Source organism: Lampris incognitus, chromosome 3, assembly GCF_029633865.1.
Source record: "Lampris incognitus isolate fLamInc1 chromosome 3, fLamInc1.hap2, whole genome shotgun sequence".
NCBI classification, from domain to species: domain Eukaryota; kingdom Metazoa; phylum Chordata; class Actinopteri; order Lampriformes; family Lampridae; genus Lampris; species Lampris incognitus.
In genome coordinates, this window is record NC_079213.1 from 68,957,282 (window position 1) to 68,971,334 (window position 14,053).

General features: G+C 45.0%; 1 protein-coding gene across 2 annotated transcripts in view; it reads left to right on the plus strand.

Moving 5' to 3' along the window:
• nek7 (NIMA-related kinase 7) overlaps nucleotides 1-14,053 on the plus strand; it is an 88,568-nt gene that overhangs the window by 57,181 nt on the left and 17,334 nt on the right. For both annotated transcript variants that reach the window (XM_056275977.1, XM_056275978.1), the window contains one exon: nucleotides 10,776-10,870. In XM_056275977.1, coding sequence (XP_056131952.1) covers nucleotides 10,776-10,870 — 95 coding nt within the window. The remainder of the gene's footprint in view (nucleotides 1-10,775; nucleotides 10,871-14,053) is intronic.

Genomic DNA, 14,053 nt, shown 5'->3' on the forward strand with positions numbered 1-14,053 from the left:
TTGTGTCCTGTGAGGGCTTTATGCACGTATGTTAACCTTACTCAGCCTTTTCGTAAATGTGATCAGCTGTTTGTCTGTTTTGCTAAATCCAATTAAGGGCAAGGCTCTGTCAAAGCAGTGCCTTTCTCATTGGATAGTTGAGGCCATTTCTCTGGCTTATAGCAGCAACACCTTGGGTTTACCTGTGAGATGCGGCTACACACTACCAGAGGAACAGCTTCATCTCGGGCCTTGTTTAAGGCCTCGTCTGTCCTGGACATTTACGCAGCAGCTAGCTGGGCTTCTCCACACACTTTGGTGCAGTTTTATTGTTTAGATGTTGTGGCTCCCCTTCAGTGGCACACTTTGTACTCTCTGCTGGGTCTACTTTACTTTAAACCCAGTGGGTTGGTTTGTTCTTGGTCTGCAGGGCATGAATATACATCCCACACAGTATGTGTTGTATTGAGTGAATCGACTAGCCGCTGTTCCCCGAAAGAGAGAAATGAGGTACAACACTCATTCACCCCACCTCGCCAGAAGAGCTCAGTGAAGAGTGGTGTGTTGAACTGAGGGATGCTGCTGGTGACAATCTTGTATGGTCTAGAAGGTGGAACCAGGCCACCATGCATCACCACGCATCATTCGCTTTTAGGCGTGAATAGAGGTGTCTTCAGCCAGGCTCAAGAGGGCGTTATATCCCATACAATATGCATTGTACCTCGTTCCTCTCCTTCAGGGAACAGTGGTTATATTCATAACCCTATGCTGTCTGCACCTGTTCAGAATCATCATTTTGTCCTATCGTAGGAGAAACTTCTCAGTATGGCATTCCCCTGGTCTGACTTCTCTAGTGAGCCAGCATTGTCTTTCAAATGATAATTTGTATGTTTGTGTGAGTGTGAGGATGTGTGTGAGTTTCTCTGTTGCTGTGTTTGGTGTGTATTCAGCAGCTGATATGGTGCTTTATCTGAGTTAACATGACCTGTGGGCACAGATAAGTAATTGGAATCCAACCTCTTTTCCTTCTCTGTCTCTCTCTCTCTCTCTCTCATTCTCTCTCTCTCTCTCGCTCGCTCTCTCTCTCCTTCTTTTTCACCTTTCTCGATCTCTATCCCTCCTACTCTCTCACTCTCTCTCTCTCTGTCAGTTTCCCCTTTTATGTTACCTGTTTTCTCCTTCAACATCCAGCCCACCTGTCTGTCTTTCACTTGTCTCCACATTTTTTTTTGTTGCTCTCGTCCTTTCAACATATTTGTCTCCGTCCCTCCCTTTCTCCTTCCTCTTTTTTCTCTCTTGCCTCAATCAGCACTTGGGGTGTAAATCACAAGTTTCATCATGGTACAATATTATATCTGCTGATATCATAAAGTCTGCCACGATACAATTTGGATTAGACTCAATTCAGGGGCCTGCAAATGATATGAGATGATATCATATGCCAATTTAACACAATCAGTTGTATTTATACCTGCTCACCAAAAGCAAATAAAGTATATTTTGGCAATTTTATTACTGAACTCTTGCAGACATTTAAATGAAAAACACCCTATTCGATTTGATAAAAATAATGAAGATAGAGCTCTTGTTGTTCACTATAAAGTGCCACATTGCTCTTGTTTCAGAGCAAATGTTTTCTTAAAGAGCCCTTGATGAGCTTTCAAGTATGAACATGATCCACGCACATCTGTGCTTCATCACCTTGAACATCTCTGCTTCATCACCTTGGATTTACAAGCGTCAGTCTGTGTGCTCCGTGGTTTAGAGATATTGAGCTTTAAAATTTTCATGTCCTAGGCGTATCTTATAGATGATGATATGGATCGATGTTTTCACTTTGCATCGGTGATATCGGATCGTCGATCATTGAATCAATACATCGATCCAGACTGATGGATCGCTACACCCCTAATCAGCACAGTTCACACAAGTGTTTGTGCCCAATTTTATGTCTGTCTGTGTGTATGTTTGTTTATGTGTTTACTACGTATGTGTTTGTGTGGTTGTGTGACATGTTAAGACGGGTGGGGGCTTGTGTGGGGGGATGGCTGGGGTTTGACTGTAAGAGAGGAGAAAGGGAATGAGCTTAGAGTGAAACAAAGACCGAGTGGGGGGGGGGGGGCAACCAAATGACACGGGGAAAGAAAAAGGAGCGCGAGGAACGTCGAGAGTAGAGAACAAATGAGGGAGGAACAGAGAGAGAAAGGAAAGCTAGAGAGAGAGGAGAACGAAAAGAGAGTTTGTGACAGTGACACAGGAAGAAAGAAGGGAATGAAAAAGTAGGCAGAGAGCGAGAAAGAGAGTGTGTCTGCCAGTGTGGATCAGTAATGAGCCCAGCCACCCCAGTGAACAGTAGAAGCGGGGTGGTGAAGCTGAGATGGAGGTCTGGGCATACAGCCTGTCACTCCCAGCCTTTCAACTCCGCAGCCCACACACACACACACACACACATACACAGACTCAGTTTTCACTGTCTGTTTCTGACAAACACGTATGTATGTACACGGGTACACGCAAACATGCACAGAGGCCTGCAACATGCATACACAGACACACACATAAAGAAGCAAGGGGGGGGGGACGCACACCCACATGAATGTCTGACACAAACGGGCTCATGTTCATCTAGAAGCATCCACCTACAGTATTGACATGCGCAGCCATGGACGCACAGACGCGAGTCTCTGTGTGCAAGAAACCCCCCCCCCCCGCACATGTTTTGGGCCCTTTAGTGCTGAGGTTGGTTTGCTAGATTATGGTGGGAATAGGGAGGTCTGGCAACACAACAGCTGATCCAACCATCGGAGAAATAGAATGAGGTAGAGGAGTTGTATTCATTGGCAACAATGGAGAGTATCATATACATGCAACTAGCACCCATAAAGAGACCAGTGTTTAGATTGAGGAATGGCGAGGGAAAAGGAATTGCAAGACAACATCTAGCTTAGGAAAGTGAATTAAAACTGCTCTCCTTGGGCGTGTGGGTGGTGTAGCGGTCTATTCCATTGCTTACCAACATGGGGATCCCGGTTTGAATCCCCGTGTTACCTCCGGCTTGGTCGGGCATCCCTACAGACACAATTGGCTGTGTCTGCGAGTGGCAAGCCAGATGTGGGTATGTGTCCTTTTCGCTGCACTAGCGCCTCCTCTGGTCAGTCGGGGCACCTGTTCAGGGAGGAGAGGGAACTGGGGGGAATAGCGTGATCCTGCCATGCTCTGCGTCCCCTTGGTGAAACTCCTCACTGTCGGGTGAAAAGAAGCGGCTGGCGACTCCACATGTGTCAGAGGAGACGTGGTAGTCTGCAGCCCTCCCTGGATCGGCAGAGGGGGTGGAGCAGCGACCGGGACGGCTCAGAAGAGTGGGGTAATTGGCCAATTGCAACTGGGGAGAAAAAGGGAAAAACAAAAAAACAAAACTGCTCTCCTCTTCCTCAACAACTACCAGGAAGGAAGTCACTGCAATCCATAATTTTACCATTGGAGCTGTTCAGTGCTTAAGAATTAAAGATGGTTGTACTGGGATGCTTCTATTTGCAAAACTGTAGGTTATTTTATTTTTTATATTGCCCTAGTAATAGTAGGGGAATAGGGCATAACAAAGCAGAGTTTTTATTTCAATTCTTCGTCGGACCCTAACTAAAATCCAGTCTCCTGAGCTGCGTTCCTTTAAACACTATACATTCATCATTTAGGGGTCCACTAGAGACAAACCCTTGTCCTGCTTTGTGCTTCAACCTGTATTTGAGAAACACTGCCTCTGAGAAGCAAGTTGAACCTCGTTAAATCAGGCTTGGATGTGGCTGAGAAGGGATATGCTGTCTTGAACACTGAAATGTGTTTTAGTTCTGGGGTACAAATCACTCACACCTATAATGTGAATTTATGCCAATCCCAAAGTGCTGTGTACTGCATTGTACAAGCTTTTTATTTGAACTTATCAATGAGAAAATTCCAACACCTCTGCCCAGTCTGTCTAATACATTTATTTTGTGCTGCATGGTACATCAGTCAGTTCAGATGTCTGAGGTTTGAATAAATGAGGTTCTCTTTAAAGAGGGTGTCCCCCGGGAATCGCCGGATCGAATCCCCGTGTTACCGCCAGCTTTGTCGGGCATCCCTACAGACACAATTGGCCATGTACAGTGCTGCTTGAAAGTTTGTGAACCCTCCAGACATGGTCACTGTTTTTGTAAAAAACATTAAAATAAGCTTATTACACATACGTCCAAATCCCAATTTGTAAAGCACACCTTCCAAATAATGGACACACACACAAAAAGAGATATATTTTCATTATTTAATTCAACAAAGGTAGTTTATTTCACAAAAACTGAAAATTTAACATGTGCAAAAGTATGTGAACCCTTGTATTAGTAGCTTGTGGCTCCTCCTTTTGCAGCCATTACTTCAACCAAATGTCTTCTGTAACCACTAACCAGTCTCTCGCATCTGCTTATGGGGCTTTTTGCCCACTCCTCCTTGCAGAACTCAGCCAGCTGAGAGAGGTTGGAGGGACATCTGGTATGTACCAACTTCTCCAGGTCTCGCCACAACATTTCAATTGGATTAAGATCCGGACTTTGACTGGGCCTATCCAGAGTGCGAATCCTCTTTCTCTGAAGCCATTCCTTTGTAGTTTTGCTGAAATGCTTTGGGTCATTGTCTTGTTGCACAATCCATTTTCATCCTAGCTTCAACTCCCTGACTGATGGCAGGAGATTCTGGTCAAGAATTTGTTGATATGCTGGCGAATTCATGGTTCCTTGGATAATATGGAGTCGTCCAGGTCCAGAAGCAGAAAAGCAGCCCTAGACCTTCACATTTGCACCACCATGCTTCACTGTTGGGAGGAGGTTCTTTTCTTCATATGCAGTGTTGGCTTTTCTCCAAACATGTTGGTTTGGATTTTGACCAAATAATTCTATTTTGGACTCGTCTGTCCAGAGAATGGACTTCCAGAAGGTCTCTGGTTTGTCCAAGTGCTCTCTGGCAAAGTTGAAATGGGCAGCTTTGTTCTTTTTTGAGAGCAGAGGCTTCCTTCTAGCAACCCTCCCATGAATGTCATGGCTATTTAATTTTCGTCTGATTGTAGACGCATGCACATTTGTCCCAGATGCTACCAGAGAGGTCTGCAACTCTCTAGAGGTGATGTGTGGGTTGGCCTTTACCTGATTTATTATTTTTCTGGTGCTTCTGGGTGATAGTTTTGATGGGCGTCCACTTCTAGGCAGAGTTGCTGTCATGTTGACGGCCGTCCATTTGTAAATTATTTGTCTTACAGTGGATGGATGGAGCTGGAATCTTTTGGAGATGGTCTTATATCCCTCCCCAGACTGATGGGCTATCACTACCCTCTTCTTCATGTCCTCGGATATCTCCTTTGCTCTCGGCATTGTTGATTTGTATGAAACCACAGTGGTTTGGTTGGTTTCCTCTCTCTTTTAATTAGTGCAGGCCAAACCCTTTCCCAAGGATGTCTCATTTCATTGGTCTGCTTAAATGATTAATTAAGCACCCAAATGTGTTTCACTCGAGTCTATTACCTCCTTGACTTAACCAATGCAGCTGGGGGTTCACTTACTTTTGCGCATACACTAATTCCATGTTTCATGTAGTTTTTGGGCTACTTAAACAAGTCCCACTAAACAAGTACATGCAACTTTTAAACATATATCTGACATTTCATACATAAAAACTGGTGACAATAGAATAAGAAAATCATGGTAAAACAACAGAAAAATCTAAACTGATCAAGGGGTTCACATACTTTCAAGCAGCACTGTATGTGGGTGGGAAGCCGGGTGTGGGTATGTGTCCTGGTCGCTGCACTAGTGCCTCCTCTGGTCAGTCGGGGCACCTGTTCAGGGGGGAGGGGGAAATGGGGGGGGGGGGATAGCGTGATCCTCCCACGCGCTATGTCCCCCTGGTGAAACTCCTCACCGTCAGGTGAAAAGAAGCGGCTGGCGACTCTACATGTATCGGAGGAGGCATGGGAGGACTCTGCAACCCTCTCCGGATCAGCAGAGGGGGTGGAGCAGAGATCAGGATGGCTCAGAAGAGTGGGGTAATTGGCCAGATTCAGTTGCGGAGAAAAAAAGGGGGGGACCCCCCAAAAAAAGAGGTTCTCTTTAAAGAGAGTATCCCCTCGCACTTGTCCGATACAAGACGCTTATCCTCTGTGTAAAAAATAAATAAATAAATAAATAAGAAATACACTGTTGTCGCAGCCATCCACAATAATGGAAATCAGTCCCAACAAGACTTTCCATTTATTTGCATGAATAAGTAATGCAGCCTTAATTTGGCATGCTGAAGGAGCCCTAGCCCAACCATGCTCTGCTTTTTCTACATGTGACCATTAGCATAAGAGAGGCTGATTCTTTTTAATCAACTAATAATGGATGTTAGGGGAGCTTGTTCAGACCGCACCAAGAGACCTCACAGCTCTTACAGAAACACACACATGCAAACATGTTCACACGCGTGCGCGTGCCACACACCGTGCAACGCGCCAGCAACCTGATGACCAATTAAAAACAGAGATTTTCTCTCTCTTCCCACCTCATGTTCTCACTTTTTTCTTCTCAGTCTCCCTGGTCTGATTATTTTTAGAATGATAGGTAGCACTTAATTGTTCAAAACAACACATTTGATACAAAAGCATATTTTCTCAGCCCAATTAGAGCCGCACCGCAGTAAAAAGGGCTGACTTTCGTTTCTGCTCTTAGACCTCAACTCCAAAAGCAACCTCTCTAATAGTTTTATTAAATTCAATTACAGTATTATTTGAATTACAGTATTATTTGAAATTCCTCCAATTTGGTAATGCACCAAATAGACTTGTTTCGAGTGAGAGAAAAAGTGTGCGTGTGTGCGTGCGCTGTTGTCTTTTTCCAAGCACCTGGGTATGACTAGACCTTTCCTCCTGAGCTTTCTCCACCTGTTCTCAAACCAGCTCACTTCAGCAGTTTGCACCCCAACCAAAACTGCATACACATGTCCCTCCATGGCACATGATTGAGTATCACTGCCCTAATGTGCACTCTGTAAAGAAGCAAGGACGAGTTTTAAAGTTTTAAACAAGGACAGACGGTGACATGGAAAGTATTACTCATTATTGTAGTGTCTGAGTCAGTACTGGGAGAATTTGTGTTCAGTAGATGAAGGCTGTGTGTCCACAGGAGACTTGGAAAAACATCATGCTTTGAACATGCCGGCAGCCATACCGACATGTACCCTGGCCCTGCCAAATAACGGAAGCTTAGCAGGTATGGGCTTGGCTAGTACTTGGATGGGAGACCTCCTGGCCTGGGAAAACTGAGTTGCTGCTGGAAGTGGTGTTGTTAGGCTGCCAGGGGGCAGTCTTCCCTCTGGTCCTAATAAAAACAACATCTCCATTGCCAGTCGTCTTGCTAGTCTTGCCACTGGTAGTAGGTGGTCTCAGACGAGAGAGTGGGGTTGATGATGCGCAGTTGTTCCTCACTTTAATCATTGCATAAGTCATCAGTCATCCATCACAGGATGACTAGATGGTCCTCGTTGCTGCGACGGATGAATAACAACAACAATAAAAACAACAAATATCAAATCCCAATGTGGACACTGTGCTGTAGGAGATGCCGTCCTTTGGATGAGACGTTAAACCACAGCCCTGACTCACTGTCGTCATTAAAGATCCCATGGCACTTATCGTAAAGAGTAGGGGGTTTCCCTGGTGTCCTGGCAAAATTCCCAACCTGGCTCTCACCATCTGACCACCTAATCATCCCCACGTGTAATTGGTGGCTCACTGATTTCTCCCTCTCCACCTCAAACTGATGTGTGGTGAGCGTTCTGGTGCAAATTGGCTGCTGTGCATCTCCCAGGTGGGTGTTACACATTGGTGGTGGTTGAGGCGAGTTACCCCTTTCTATGTGAATCGCTTTGGGTGTCTAGAAAAGCGCTGTATAAATGTAATGATTATTATTATTATGCTTGACCCAATGCAGGGACCTGACATCTTTTTGGAGCCTAGCACCACGAGTCCTCCAACCATTTCCAAAGATGAAATAATTTCAACTTCGGCTCATCAGTGTCATTTCTCGTTCACCTACCAAAAAGGATGAAGGAGGGGTGGGAGCAGAGTTGAAATCTGCTTTGTCAAAGCAGAGAGGAGAAATGAAAATAAATAAAGGACAATGAATCTATCCATCAATTATCCAAACTGCTTATCCTGCTCTCAGGGTCGCAGGGATGCTGGAACCTATCCCAGCAGTCACTGGGCAGCAGACAGGGAGATACCCTGGACAGGCCGCCAGGCCATCCATAATTAGCGATAATAAAAGAAAAAACCTGTTGGTTTGGCATGCTACATGCATATTGTCAAGATATGAATAGAGAGAAAGAAGAAGGAATTATTTCTTTAGTCATGAGATTTCTCATGTTTAGAAACTGCAATGGAGCATCTCCTCCCAGCAGTCAGGACCTGCTTTTCACACACCGCTATCCAAGCACTCACCTCCAACACTAGAGATGTTTCTTTGAAAGACGTCTCTGATGGAGACACGGCTTTATTCTATATGTGTTCAGTAGTTATCGGGCTTATGATGGCATATTTCATGAAAGAATTGCTAGCAGTTCATAGCAGGACAAAAAGTGGTGTGATTGATCACTCACAGGAGGCTTAACACTGAGTTGTTAATTTTCACGTACTTGATGAAAAACAAATTGTGATTTCTTTGTTTTCATTTTCGAACCTCGCTGAACACATTTTAACTTTAAGCCCCGCATTCGATGTTTTGTTTCTTGGGCCCCATCTTCACAGAGATTGACTTGGTAACAATAAGTGTGTGAATAAGTGAGGAAGTGTGTTCTTTTCCAAATCCACGTATTGCTTCACATTTAAAAAAAAAAAAGCAATTTCATCCATAACCTCTCACCCAGTATGTTTACCATCTATCAAAATAAGTTGACTCATTTGAATAGTATATTAGAATGTAATCCATAAAGTCATCATCATCATCATCATCGGTGGTCACTCAGGGTCGAATGTGACTGTTGGGTCTTCAGGTGGGCATAGAGGCCGATCCTGGAGCTGTATAATGGGAGGACGCCTGTGCGTGGCAGCTTTTTACGTGGAGTGGCTTATGCGCTTGCAGCCACCACACGGTCCTTGGCAGGGGGTGGCCAGAGTCCAATGGCATGGAGAACCAAGACGACTGGGGACCACCCTCTGTTGCAGCCTTCATCCACCTTCACTGCCATTGTGACCCGGGGACATCTTCTGCCTGTTCTACCGTTGAGGTCTTTGTTGGATCGCGCTTCTTCTGGAACCCCCCCTTGACCCATCTGCTTTGGGTGACCCTACCAGGAGCCAAGCTCCGGACGACATAGCTCTTGGGATCATTGGTACATGCAAGCTTCTCCACCACGGCAAGGTGGTGATCCTGGAGAATCCATAAAGTAAAAGTAATCCTGTAGTATCTAGAGTTCCTTTCCAGTTGGCTTGCTCTAATATAAGCTGGCTCCTTCATGTCATACTTCATGTCATACTTCATGTCCAAGGCTCAGCGTTTTTGGTTTTTACCAATTTTCACCAAAAAATACCCAGATTTTTTAAAAGGAGCAGATTGGTTTAAACTGATTTTCACCCGGATTTTATGTTTCCACAGATCCAAAAGTTGTTCCTGTTCATGTGAAGTTATGTAACAGCGTCCTCTTGTGGCGAAATTCAGCATGCTGGATGGCTTTGAAAAATAAAAACCGAAAACGCTGAGCCTTGTTCATGTCATGGTTATGAATTTCAAGTTGAATAAAACCTACTTGACTTGATACTCATAACCATGAGATGGAGTTTCAGTTTCAACTAGTGAAGCTATTTTGCTCCCCCCCCCACTCGTCTATGAATTCTTTGCCCAGGTTAGCAAGACATTAAAATGTCCACCCTCATTTACATGTAACTGATATACATCTACCTCTCAACACAACTTTATCTTGGTAAGCCTTGGTAAAGAAGAGAAAAGGGGGCAAAACTAGCAAACCAAATAATGTAAGGGATGTAAATAACTCCCAGAGCCTCCTGTAGTATGTAACGGCTCTGATGTTGAGCTGCGGTTCCTCCTTGTGTCCAGCTGGGTGAAGGTCTGATTCACTGGAGCGCTGCCAGTCAGCATGGCAGTTTGGGGATTCTTGAGTTTCAAAACCAGAACCAGAAATGGGTCTGCTTTTAAAACTAAACCGTTGCTCCCTGGGCATACTCTCCTACCACAAACCGTTGCTCTCTGGATATATTCTCCTACCACTGTTTCAGATCATTGTGGAGACCCAGTAATCAAAGCTGATTTATGTATTTTGTGTGTGTGCGTGTGTGTGTGTGTGTGTGCGTGTGTGCGCGCGCGCAGGCGCGAGTGAGTGAGTGTTTGGAGGCTGATGTGTATGTATGCCTGCTGTACATGTGCATGCACCTCTGTGGCGGTACATGTATATTGGCTTTTGTGATCTCTTTTCCACTGGTGACTCAGTCCAGTTAAATGTAATCTAACATTCTTTTAATCAAACAACAAAGTCAGTGTCAATGTTCACACTAGTCACACTTATTTTGTTTTCTTCTTTTAAAATTTAGTAGGTTTTCCCTCCACTGATAGTCACACAGATACAGGAATTGTTTCTGCTCCGGGTTTCTTCTGTGTCAGTAATGCATTCACTGATGAACTAGGAGCAGTGTGCGTTGGTGACACCAAAGACTAAGATTTCTGTATCTCTCTTCCAATCTTTTTTCTCTCGCTCTGTCTCCCTCTCTCCCCCTTTCTGTGTTCCAGTGGGTACCCCTTACTACATGTCTCCAGAGAGGATACATGAAAACGGATACAACTTCAAATCTGACATTTGGTCGCTAGGATGCCTGCTTTATGAGGTAAACTATAGGAAAATGTACATACATTTTCACCCTGCAATCAATGCACGAATCCACACACACGCACACACACACACACACACACACACACACACACACACACACACACACACACACACACACACACACACACACACACACACACACACACAAAAAACTCTACTCTCCATCTTAAATAAATAAAGCAGAACAAATAACACCACCTACATTTAATGTTAGCATACAACCAGCTCTGTTCTTCAGAAGTTGTATTTGCACTGGTTGAGGTCCCTGTACACACACAAATGCCCTTTCTGACACCCCCTCCATATTACGTAGTGTGCTACTGCTGTTCTTTTGTCGACCATCCGCCTAAGCTAGACAGGCATATGCTTTATGCCTCCAGGAGCTAAACTTCTTTAACCTGGAAACTTGCTGATTGTCGGAAAGCTGGCTGAATGAAGGGAGCTGACATGTGCATGTGTTTTAGATAAGGCCACCTAGTGACGCTGAGTAGTTTGATTAGCCTGCCGAGGAACACTGCAGAGCTCCACAGTTGACCGGAGGGGAGGAGGCCAGAGAAGAGGGGATGAAGGGGGGGGGGAGTGGGGTCGGGGAAGAGATGAGTGAGGGAAAAGGATAGATGGAAGGGGGGGGGAGTAAAGCGGTAGGTGTGATGATTTACATTGCATACAGTATGTATCTACCACATGCACACACACACACACACACACACACACAGAGGCATACATTCAGACTTAGAAGCTGAGAGAAATAGACACACTGTTAGTCAGGAAAGCACCCACATTCTCCTCTCCTGTTCTTACCCGACTCCCAAGGGGGGCTTTTTATTTGCGGTGCATTTCAACCCACCAGTGGCTAAACTTTCGACAGAGAGAGGGGAAGGGGGAGAGAGACGGAGAGAAAAGGTAAAAAGAGATAGCTGTCTCCTTTGCCATGGTTGCTTGGAGACTGGTTCTTCCTGCTAATTACTCCCCCTCAATTCATCGGGGCAGCACTTGGCTGTGGTTGGCCAAAGGGAATGTGCAAGACTGTCACACCATAACTGTGTTCACATTTTGTGTGTATACGTCTTTCTGTCAAGAATTTGTGTCTTTTTTACAGTGAGAACACAAGTTGTACACTTAAGTTACCCAGACTGCACAGTTTGACATTATTCTTGTTATACTAATTAGCAGAGGTAGGCAGTAATGTTACATTTACTCCATTACATGTACTTGAGTATTTTTTTTATTAATTGTACTCCTAAGAGTAGTTGTTTTGCAGAGTACTTTTCACTCTTACTCGAGTACATTTGTAATAAAATATATATACTTCTACTCCATTACATGGGGCTACACACTTCTCATTACTTTTACTAGAGTTGGGACCGATGCGATCAGCATCGGGTGCCATTACTGATGCATAATTCAGTCATTGGATATCAGACTGACGTTACCGATCCAGGATGTACTGAGCCAGATTCCATAGTCTGATGTTTTTATGAACTGTAACTATGTAGCTGATAATGCAATTTTAACCCCATAGCCAAACTGATATATGTAAGGTCAGGTAGTATGAAGTGTTTTGAGTGCAGGGACGTGGGATACAAGCGCTTCGCTTGCCCACATATAGAGCAGGAAATGGAGGATGCGGAAGCTGCTGACCAGGCGGCAGAAGCGGGGGGAGTGGTGAGGAGATATGGTATGGGGGAGTAACGAGGGCAATGGCCACGGGGAAACAAGTGAAACCCCACAAAATGTAAACCTTGAGTCACCTGAACTCCATAGTACTAATTCGGAGAAAGATAAAATGGACGTACTAACCATATCAGAGGGACCGAGTCTGTATGGAGTTAGTGGCACTGCTGCATGTGTAACCTCCCCCGCAGCTCCTGCAGCCGAGCCCGGGCAGGAGGTGCAGAGTGAGATGGAGAGGAGGCTACAGTGGCTGACCTGCCTGTCAATGAGAGCCAGGAGAAGAAGGGTGATCATCCTTCTTCTCCTGGCTCTCGGTGATGACAAGTGACAGGACAGGACAAGTGAAGAACCACTTTTATAATCTTGCATCACTTTTTCCAGGTTATTGTCACAATTTATTTAATTGATACTTGGAGAATAAAAAAATTCCTATCTCTAAGGCTTAGCCCAGGCACCCTACGGAGGAAACTCATTTCAGCCGCTTGTATCTGCGATCTCGTCCTTTCGGTCACTACCCAAAGCTCATGACCATAGGTGAGGGTTGGAACGAAGATTGACTTATAAATTGAGAGCTTTACCTTCCGGCTCAGCTCCTTCTTCACCACAACGGTCCGGTACAACGTCCGCATTACTGCTGATGCTGCACCAATCCACCTGTCAAATCTCCTGCTCCATCTTATCCTCTGTTGTGAACAAGACCCCAAGATACTTGAACTCTTTCATTTGAGGCAACAACTCATCCCCAACCTGGAGGAAGTAATCCACCATTTTCCGGTAGGGAACCATGGCCTGAGACTTGGAGGTGCTGACTCTGATCCCGGCCATTTCACACTCAACCGCAAACCGCCCCAGTGCATGCTGGAGGTCGCGTTCTGATGAAGCCAACAAAACCACATCATCTGGGAAGAGCAGAGATGCAATTCTGAGGTTCCCAAAACGGACACACTCCTCACCTTGGTTGCACTTTTAGATCCTATCCATGAATATCACAAACCGAATCGGAGACAAGAGACAACCTTGGCGGAGTCCAACACCCACAACACCCACGCTGCAAAACCAACAACTGCTCATATGTGACTGACAACCACAACCACTCAAACGGAATGCAAACCAGCAAACTGGTTTCCATGTGCGTCACATCCTGCACTGCCCACAATCAGCACGACAAAATACGAATTTCGCCTCAGCAGGCAATGTTAATTTGCCTGCATTCGTGCATATGTGATTGTAGCCTAAAGATTTCAGGGAACAGGGTCAGGCTGCCAGGCTAGACAGGGTGCATATCACCAGACACCTTAACACCAGGTTAGTCAGGAGCAACATAGTATTTCCAGTTGGTTTCACAGATCACCACTTAGTCAATATTGTGTTGTATCTTTCACCAACAAAAACAAATGCATAAAACCTGGCATTTAACATGAAATGACTATGGGATAGGTCTTTTTGTAGAAAAACTGAATTATCTTTGGTGATTTGGAGAGGAAAAAAAACAGTTTGACTCTTT